We start from the raw sequence: 10,828 nt of genomic DNA, 5'->3' as shown, positions 1-10,828 counted from the left end.
ATTATAGGGTGTCACGGTGGTGCAGCAGGTTAATGTCGCAGTCACACAGCTGTCTGTGAGGAGTGTGGTGTGTTCTCCCTGTGTCTGCGTGGGTTTCCTCCGGGTGACTGTCTGTGAGGAGTGTGGTGTGTTCTCCCCGTGACCGTGGGGTTTCCTCCAGGTGCTCCGGTTTCCTCCCACACTCCAAAAACACATGTTAGTAGGTGGATTGGTGACTCAAAAGTGTCTGTAGGTGTGAATGAATGTGTGTGTCGCTCTGTGAAAGACTGGCACCCCCTCCAGGGTTTGTTCTGGGTAGGCTCCGGAAAGAATATATTAAAATAATATGTAAATAAGATAAAAGTATAGCTCAACACCATGTGTCTGAGAATATATGGAGCTGGGAAGAAGAAACCAGCAATCAGAAAAGCAAATAAACACAAAAGAACATTCAAACAAAAATTATACTGATGTCAGTGGGGTTGGGGGGGGGGGGGGTACCAGTGGTCAGCTTGTACTACCACAGATCCTGCCCCTCTAACTCAAAGTAACTCAGAACTCACAACCTTATTCTCAAAGGAAACACCTCCCGTGCTTCAGACCCCAAACAACAGAATGTGAAGCTCATAAAGCATTAATTTGGTTTATATGTCAACTTTGAATGGTAATTCTGAGGTGCAGAGTTTGAGGACTCCCTCCGAGTCCTGGGGGATTGTTGTGGGATATCAAAATCTGACCAGTGGTGCCCCTTATGACAGATATAAGACAATACAACCAACCTCTAAAGCTGAACTTTTAGAGGGTGTCTACTGAAATGTGTGGACGCTGTAATGGAGGTGAAGGGTGGATATGGTACTCAACTTAATGGCTGTTTATTCTTAAAATGAGACTGACTTTCCCCAGCACTGTATAATGAGTACATAAGAATACAGTCTATAACCACACCTCTTACAATGAGGTTCCTCAAGGGTTCTTCACCCAATCCAAGAACTAAAAACAGGCAGCTACAGACCACCACTGTGTCCTTGAGGTGGACACACATACAGGATCTTACAAGGTCCAGCCACCAGCCCACTGTAACAATGCAGACCTGTAATGTATAGGTTCTACTACTATTGGTCTCCATAGAAAGCCTGGGCATGGGATTCTGTGGAGCAACTACCCATGAGCCAAAGGTGGCCATGCTCAGTGACAAAAATTAGCAGTAGGGGGCAAAAATCCAGACTCTGGAGTGGCTGAATGCCACCAAATCCTCACCGCAAATAATAAAATGCAAAAAAATGAAATGTAGGAAATCAGATTTAAAGATTTCTTCCACTGTGGGTGTATTTCCAGACCGGATCTCTCGGCTAAGCCACTGGAGACCCTGCCGGGGGCCAAACCCGAGGGCCACAGTCCAGAGGCCCTCAATAGGATAGGCCTGGGAGCGAAGGGCAAATGAACAAACCAGACCCTGGCCTCTATCACAGCCTCAGATGGAGAAAACAGCCTCCTCTTGGCCAGGAGCGTGCCAGAAAATGAAAGACAGTGAGAAACTGCGGCCGGAGGATCATTTAGATGATGTCCACAACGGCTACAAGGCATGGCACCCTTTGACCACGGGGTGTTACATTGTCCAAGGAAGGTCAGAAAGTGAAAATGGACGGGCATTGCATGAAGAAATACATCAGTTCTTACCTGTCAGTCTTCAGGGGAGAACCTGCAGTCCTCAAAAGGCATAGAAACGAATACACACAGACACACACACACCTTCTATCCTGTCAAAATCAATACAGCATCCCAGGGTGAAGAACCTCTAGGTGTAAAAACAAGCCCGCTGAGCATACACACACACACCCCACACACACACACCACGCACACACATACACACACTGTCCCACAAGCAGTAATCCAGAGAACTGGGAGCTGGTGTGTAGTGAGAACAGTGTGTGGAAGTGTGTGTGAGGGTGAGAGCTTGACTCTGCTGGAAGTTGGGAGGGGGTGGGACCACTGTTGTAAGTGTTGGGTTTCAGTGGGGACGCGATGGTTGGGTCCTGCCCAAACGGACTTCAAACAAAACGGCCCTGACGGACGCTGCCAATTATAGATCCAGCCTTCTTGGATATTTCTGTCAACATCCACTTTCTCTCTCTTTTTCTTTTTCTTTCTCTCTCTCTCTCTCTCTCTGTGCATATACCTGTGTTGATCTTAAATGTGGCACACTTTTTTCAGTTTCCAACCACAAGGAAATTATCCAGAACCAGTTTACCTGAACTGACAATGAATAAACCTGCCCCAGTCCACCTTAACTAACCATGAGGCAAACCACCCAGAACCTGTCCCAGTCCACCTTAACTAACCACATAGTGAAACCACCCAGAACATGTCCCAGTCCACCTTAACTAACCACAGGGTGAAACCACCCAGAACCTGTCCCAGTCCACCTTAACTAACCACATAGTGAAACCACCCAGAACCTGTCCCAGTCCACCTTAACTAACCACATAGTGAAACCACCCAGAACATGTCCCAGTCCACCTTAACTAACCACAGGGTGAAACCACCCAGAACCTGCCCCAGTCTACCTTAAATAACCATGAGGCAAACCACCCAGAACATGTCCCAGTCCACCTTAACTAACCATGAGGCAAACCACCCAGAACAGGTCCCAGTCCACCTTAACTAACCATGAGGCAAACCACCCAGAACCTGTCCCAGTCCACCTTAACTAACCACATAGTGAAACCACCCAGAACATGTCCCAGTCCACCTTAACTAACCACAGGGTGAAACCACCCAGAACCTGCCCCAGTCCACCTTAACTAACCACATAGTGAAACCACCCAGAACATGTCCCAGTCCACCTTAACTAACCACAGGGTGAAACCACCCAGAACATGTCCCAGTCCACCTTAACTAACCACAGGGTGAAACCACCCAGAACCTGCCCCAGTCCACCTTAACTAACCACATAGTGAAACCACCCAGAACATGTCCCAGTCCACCTTAACTAACCACATAGTGAAACCACCCAGAACATGTCCCAGTCCACCTTAACTAACCACAGGGTGAAACCACCCAGAACCTGTCCCAGTCCACCTTAACTAACCACAGGGTGAAACCACCCAGAACCTGTCCCAGTCCACCTTAACTAACCAGAGATGAGATTTCACTGACATTAGGTCATAGATAGATAAAGTTATAGATAGACTCCTCCGGGGAGCACCTGGAGGAAACCCACGTGGACACAGGAAGCACACACCAAACTCCTCATAGACAGTCTCTATAAACCAGCACCACCTGTGTATAACACACAACCACCTGATTCACACATCATCTCCAGAGTGACCTGCTGCTTTATTCATGCCCTGTAGTGTTAGGAGTCCTGTAAACTATCCTTCACCTTCACACACGGTTCCCCCCAACATGGCTGCACACCTATGAAGTTCTCTTTCCGTCTCACAGCTGAGGAGACGTGCACGGCTCAGTCTGAATGACCAGGGAGGAATCGAGGGGATGATGACTATCCTCAGGACTCCAGGGAACCACAAGGTTTGGACTAGATCAGTTGATTATCTAAACCTCAGCAAAGTCAGACCTTTGATTTTCCCACGTTCTCTGATCCAGACAGAGGAGGTAACCGTGGCTGTGGACCTCCCCGTGGAGACGCTGGCCGACGGTGTGTCCTGCTTCCTGTGGCTCAGGTTCTTTGACTGTGAACCACAAGCCAGACTTCCTATGTGTACAGCTCTTTATAGTCCTTATCCACCCTCTCTCTCTCTCTCCCTCTCTCTCTGTGTGTCACACACACACACACACACACACACACACACACACACACAACCCCCTTGTTTCTCATTCTGTTTTTCTCTTCACTCGTGTATCTCTTCTTCCATCACCCTCTCAGGACTCTCTCTCTCTCTCTCATTCTCTCTCTCTCTCTCTCTCTCTCTCTCTCTCTCTCTGTGTTTTCTTTTACCTGCTTTATCTATTTGTAACTTAAGTGTTTTTACAGGCCTCTCTGTCTCTCTCTCTCTCACACACACACACACACACACACACTTGCTTGTTCTTGAACTGCAGCACATTCACAGGCCGCAGGAAACCGAATCTGCTCAGTCTATTTCCACTGGCCACCTTTTGTATTGGGGAGCGCAGAGGGTCGGGAGGTCGGTCTATGTTTAGTCCAGGGCAGTGTCCAGTCCTGAACAGACATCTGACAGGTCACAGCAGGTGGCGCTTTCATATTTAAGAGGAGCATTTTAGGAAAAGTCAGGTTTACACAATTTATTCCATTACTCTGTAGTATTATCTGACCGCAAAAAACGTGTTCGGTGTTACACAGGTCCTTCTTAAGGCTACAAACGTGTGTGTGTGTGTGTGTGTGTGTGTGTGGGTGGGTGGGTGCGTAAGAATGTCCTGTGAATACACTTTAAACTTCAGGTTAATAAAGCATGTAGAGTGTACTCCAGCAGCACTGCTGTGTCTGATCCACTCTCACCAGCGCAACACACACTGACACACCATCACCACGTCAGTGTTTATTTTACACCCCTTTGGTTGACACTTGTAGCCTTTAAATCTACTTTATGAACAAAGGTGCCTTCAATGATGGGATATAAACCAGCATTCATGACGTATCACATCTCTACTCCACTGTTTACATCAGCAGATCAGCTCAATACTGAGAGCATGTGGCTGTGGGGATCACTTCTGGCCGAAACACAGCACTGCTGACCCATGGTTGTGGCTGCTGACTCCATGAGAACCGAAATTAAGGGTTGGTTTAAAGATGCTCGTCTGGCCACTCGTCACCAAAGAGCTCTGGCCATTCCTGGCAAAGACGTGGCTGAGCTGACCGTGGAGGACTGGACGTGAGCCTGACGTGCAGATGTACACGGCCCTGATTTGGTGTCTGGAGCCGTCTGCCCAAGTCTGCGTGCCATGAACGAGTGGGACGAGGCCCAGAACTGAGCCAGAATCAGAGCCTGAAATGGCAGTCCATCACAGATCTACTGTGCCTAGAATACTGAGCATTTATATCACTCTGTGATACTCAGAGAGGAAGACAGACCACCAGGCCGGCGAATGACGTTGTAAGCTGTTTATTTAAATTGCAAGACCATTTTACTGACCGTTTAACACTAGCTGTAATGGGCTATTGAAGCGGGAAAAGGACACAGAGCTGCTGGGGGAGGGGGGGATAAAGGATAAGAGAAAAAGAATGAGTAAATGTTTAGGAGAAAATAATAGGAGTGATAGAGACAGAATAAAAACACGAGAGTGACAGACAGAGACAGTGCAGGACAGAACTCTTCAAATCTGGACCTTGGATTCGGGTTCCAGGACGGGATTTTAAAATGGCCGTTCGGTATGACACTACACATACATCCCCCAACCCCCTGTCCCAGTTCTTGCACTAAGCCCTATGGCCTTTCTTGAAGTGAACTTTCTGATGACGTTGTTGGAGGGAGTGGACAAAAGGGGTCTGAGGATTCAAGTGTTCAAGGGGCCGGAGCATTCAGAGCAGAATGGGACACACTCGCATTTTATAACGTTAAAAACGTCACTGGTAAAATGAAGTCAGTTCATGTCAGGTTCCGTCCCCGTCCACACGGAGCAAAATATTTTTAAAACAGAAGGTTTTTGTCTGCGTTTTTGCCTTCCGTCCGCATGAAAAGCGCATGTTAAGTCACTGAAAATCACGTTTTTTTGCTTCGGGAGAGGTACTATAGCCCCCTACTGGACTGACATGATAATGCAACCGTCTTTGTACTTGTCTGGACAAGGATATTTTCAAAAATGGATTTCTAAAAAAAAATTCTGGATCCGTGTGGACGAGCCTCAGAGGGTGGAACGCGGGTAATTCCATTCACTAAAGTATCGTCTAACATGGACTTAGGGGTCAAATAAAGCACAAAAGAAAGAACAAGGAAAAGTAGTGTTAAAGTGGTTAAAAACATAATTAACATTCTGATTGGCCAGTGATCTCTGGGGGATGTGCTGATTGGCTGGACATCTCAGCCCACCCTGACTGTCCAAATGTCTGTGTGGGATGAGCATGTAGTAACTGGTTGACAGTCCTCTTGTCTTGTGTTAACTGGCCAATGATCTTCTGAGGACATGTTGATTGGCCAGAGATGTCCTGGGGCTGTGCTGATTGGCCGGATATCTGCTCATGAGTACCCTTCTTGAAGAAAATGCAAGAACTGGGACACTCTATAGTCTTGAACACGTAAGTGGGCACGCACAAACGAGTAATGGGACATGGGTTATATGGTGCTTTTCCACTGCAAGAAACCATCAGCACCTGACTTTATTGTTGACATGTTGACGTGGCTGCCATCAAATTCTAACCGCAATGTTTTGATGGCTACTGTAATGAGAAACACAGTATTAACCCCTTGCTTCCAGAAGATATGATAGTAACTACACCCTGGCTTGTAGATTAGCATTCTGAGCATCACAACACGGGCTCCTGCACATGGCACAAAGCTGCTATCTCCCCATGGTTCCTGCAGCAGGTGGTCTCCACACCTCTGCTGGTTTGTCTCAGGGTCTTCTCACTGCTCCTGTGTCCAGGCCTTGTCTCATCAGCACCTAACCCTGCAGAGGAACCGGATTTACTCTGATCCTCCTCCAGCCTCTGAGCTCTCCTCAGCCTCGGACGCCTCCTAGATCCCCCCACCTGAAAACACACCCAGTCAAAACATGTACCCCAGGGGATGGACAGAACATTTGAGCTCTTAACCCTGTTTTTCAATGTTCAGGACTCCCACAGAGCAGGTATGATTTGAATGGTGGACCACTGATGTGGTGGGGGTGGTTAGTGTGTGTTGCGCTGGATCAGTCACAGCAGTTGCTGTTGGAGTTTTTAAACTGAGAACTGGATTGAGAATCATACGTGCTGGAGGGGTCTTGTGGGTGGTCTGAGCATTGAAGAACAGGGTGAAACAAATTATGAAGAAAAGTAGTGTTAAAATGGTTAAAAAATGTAATTAGTCCACCTCGTAACATTCTGATTGGCCAGTGATTTCTGGGGGATGTGCTGATTGGCTGGACATCTCAGCCCACCCTGACTGTCCAACTGTTTGTGGGGGATACGCTGATTGGCCAGAAATCTTCTCAGCGTGTAGTAACTGGTTGACAGTCTTCTTGCCTTGTGTTAACTGGCCAGTAACCTTCTGAGGACATACTGATTGGCCAGAGATGTCTTGGGACTGTGCTGATTGGCCGGATATCTGCTCAGCATGTGGTGATCGAACATGAGCAGATAGGCCTGTAGGAACAGGATGCTTCTCCTTATGACCCACCCCTTTCCCAGCTGACCTATCATCATCCTCCAGCTGGAGCTGACGGACAGGCAGCAGGAGGGCTCTTCCGGCTCTCCGCTGGTCTTTGTAAGGGTTGATGATGGTCGTAAGCGGAGGCCGAGTGGGTGTCTTGACTGCTCCATCTGTCCCACAGTTATTCACCCTTCTGAGACATGGCTTACAGGGCTCACCCCCTGCTGCCTCCAGCTTGCGGACAGAAGCCTTGGCCTCCTGCTGGACGCTTTGCATCTTCTGCTTGTGAGACTCCTTCACCTCTAGTGGGAGCTCCAGAGGAGCCAGCTTCAGAGGACGCCTGCAATGGAGAGGTTTAATGAGATTGAGAAAACAGGAAAACACAGGCATTTACAGTGTGTGATATTTCTCATTATAAGATGGTTAAGAACATACCCCCCCCCCCCAACAGGTCTTAATGAAACCTTAGTGACCTGCTTTGGTCAAAACACCACAAGGATCAAACCCCACAGCAGCATTCTCCCCCTGTCTAAACAGTCCTGTTCAAATATCTCTAAATGTATTCCTATAAAACCCCCTTAAAGGCAGCGCTGTGGGGAAGTGCAGTTCTCTCTGGTTTGTTTACATTCAGAAGCTCAGTGTATTTTAAGGTGGAACGGTGTGTTTGGGGAGAAAAAATAATATCGCATATGGAGTAGGAATAGAGCATCCTCATCTCTTTATAATTTTGAATGTTTGGAGGTCCATGAGCAGAGCAAGAGAGAGAGAGAGAGAGAGAGAGAGAGAGAGAAAGTCTAGCATGTCTGACTTGAGCTCTTTTTTTTTTGTAACATTTTAATGACATTGGAGCTTCATGAAAACACATTACATTGGTGTACACCACGCAAACAGACTGAGCAGCAAATGATGAGGAAACATCCTGAGAGTTCTTGGGAATTTTATAATAAGTGTTTCTCATTAAAATCTCATTAAAACTCTCATTAAAACGCTGCCTTTAAGTGTTGCATAAAACTCATTAACTGTCAGCGAGCGGCTCATTATCATTTAAAGGAACAGGTGCTGAAAGCGGGCGTTCTGAACAGGGCTGTTTAGACAGGGGGAGAACTCGGCTGTGGGGTTTGTTCCTTGTGATGTTTTGACCAAAGCAGGTCACTGACATTTCATTACGATCCAGAACTGTCCTATTCTGGAATATAGTTTTAGCTACTGAAATAAACCTGGGGGGTAAGTTCTCTGCCTCCCTCTGGATCTCAGAGCTGTCCTCGGCCGGAGGTGGAGCGGATGATGAAGAGCAGGAGGAGGATGACAGTGATGAAGGTGCTTTTACAGGAGCTGAGCACTGCGGGGCAGGTTGGGTGGGCAGATGGAGGGCAGGTGTGTGGGACAGTCGGTTGTGTTTGGAAAGTGGACGGACTCCTGAGTGGATCATCGCTGCTTTGGAGTGACACGTCAGCGAGAGCGGATCATCTGCGGCCAGCATGACCTGCACCTGAGAGGATTAATACACACACTCAACACACACTCATACACACTGTGTGGCCAAAAGTGTTTGGACACCTGCTCATCCAATGGCATTAATAGAGGGTTTGTGTCAGCTTTGATGACCTTATGGGAAGGTGGTTGGGAGGGTGCTACACTAGATGTTGAAACATTTCTATGGGGGTTTGATGGCATTCAGCCACAGGAGCATTAGTGAGAGCTAGACCTGACGTAGTTTGATTAGCTCTGGATCAACTCCAGTTTGTCAGGGACTCCTTCCCTCCACAGAACAGAACACAGTTCTATGTGTGTCTATACCTCCCCAGCTGATACTTGGCATTGAGCATGGGCGCTTTTAGCTCATGTGTAGCTGCTCCCAAGAATCCCATTTCATTTCATTCATTTTCTACAGAGGATAATCAAACTGTGTGCACACAATTGAACATCAGTTTCCACATTCAGCACAGTTTCCAAATTCAGGACTGTAGAAACAACACTACTAACATGTAACTTGTGGAGGTGTGTAGGAAACCTCCTCCCACCCTCTAGGCTCCACTAGACTTCAAAACATTCATTCATTCATCATCTGTAACCCTTACCCAGTTCACGGTGGGTCCAGAGCCTACTTGGAATCATTGGGCGCAAGGCAGGAATACACCCTGGAGGGGGCGCCAGTCCTTCACAGGGCAACACAGACATACACTCACACATTCACGGACACTTTTGAGTCACCAATCCACCTACCAACGTGTGTTTTTGGACTGTGGGAGGAAACCGGAGCACCTGGAGGAAACCAACGCAGACACAGGGAGAACACAGGGAGAACACACCACACTCCTCACAGACAGTCACCCGGAGGAAACCCACGCAGACACAGGGAGAACGCACCACACTCCTCACAGACAGTCACCCGGAGGAAACCCACGCAGACACGTGGAGAACACACCACACTCCTCACAGACAGTCACCCGGAGGAAACCCACGCAGACACGGGGAGAACACACCACACTCCTCACAGACAGTCACCCGGAGGAAACCCACGCAGACACAGGGAGAACACACCACACTCCTCACAGACAGTCACCCGGAGGAAACCCACGCAGACACAGGGAGAACACACCACACTCCTCACAGACAGTCACCCGGAGGAAACCCACGCAGACACGTGGAGAACACACCACACTCCTCACAGACAGTCACCCGGAGGAAACCCACGCAGACACGGGGAGAACACACCACACTCCTCACAGACAGTCACCCGGAGAAAACCCACGCAGACACAGAGAGAACACACCACACTCCTCACAGACAGTCACCCGGAGGAAACCCACGCAGACACGGGGAGAACACACCACACTCCTCACAGACATTCACCCGGAGGAAACCCACGCAGACACAGAGAGAACACACCACACTCCTCACAGACAGTCACCCGGAGGAAACCCACGCAGACACAGAGAGAACACACCACACTCCTCACAGACAGTCACCCGGAGGAAACCCACGCAGACACGGGGAGAACACACCACACTCCTCACAGACATTCACCCGGAGGAAACCCACGCAGACACAGGGAGAACACACCACACTCCTCACAGACAGTCACCCGGAGGAAACCCACGCAGACACGGGGAGAACACACCACACTCCTCACAGACAGTCACCCGGAGGAAACCCACGCAGACACAGAGAGAACACACCACACTCCTCACAGACAGTCACCCGGAGGAAACCCACGCAGACACGGGGAGAACACACCACACTCCTCACAGACATTCACCCGGAGGAAACCCACGCAGACACAGAGAGAACACACCACACTCCTCACAGACAGTCACCCGGAGGAAACCCACGCAGACACAGAGAGAACACACCACACTCCTCACAGACATTCACCCGGAGGAAACCCACGCAGACACAGAGAGAACACACCACGCTCCTCACAGACAGTCACCCGGAGGAAACCCACTCAGACACGGGGAGAACACACCACACTCCTCACAGACAGTCACCCGGAGGAAACCCACGCAGACACGTGGAGAACACACCACACTCCTCACAGACAGTCACCCGGAGGAAACCCACGCAGACACGGGGAGAACACA

The 10,828-nt window shown here is 48.9% G+C and overlaps 1 protein-coding gene across 1 annotated transcript in view; it reads right to left on the bottom strand.

The window, feature by feature from the left end:
* Positions 1–5,152: 5,152 nt before the first annotated feature.
* Positions 5,153–10,828, bottom strand: part of LOC136695626 (involucrin) — a 12,442-nt gene continuing 6,766 nt past the window's right edge. The window contains exons 3-5 of the mRNA XM_066669822.1: positions 8,462–8,733; positions 6,966–7,584; positions 5,153–6,646 (exon numbers count right to left, since the gene is read on the bottom strand). Of these exons, the coding sequence (XP_066525919.1) occupies positions 6,422–6,646; positions 6,966–7,584; positions 8,462–8,733 (1,116 nt within the window). The 3' untranslated portion in view covers positions 5,153–6,421. The remainder of the gene's footprint in view (positions 6,647–6,965; positions 7,585–8,461; positions 8,734–10,828) is intronic.

The sequence above is a fragment of the Hoplias malabaricus genome, chromosome 4, assembly GCF_029633855.1.
Source record: "Hoplias malabaricus isolate fHopMal1 chromosome 4, fHopMal1.hap1, whole genome shotgun sequence".
NCBI classification, from domain to species: Eukaryota; Metazoa; Chordata; class Actinopteri; order Characiformes; family Erythrinidae; genus Hoplias; species Hoplias malabaricus.
The sequence above is the reverse complement of the archived record's forward strand: the minus strand, read 5'-3'. Positions and strand labels throughout refer to the sequence as shown.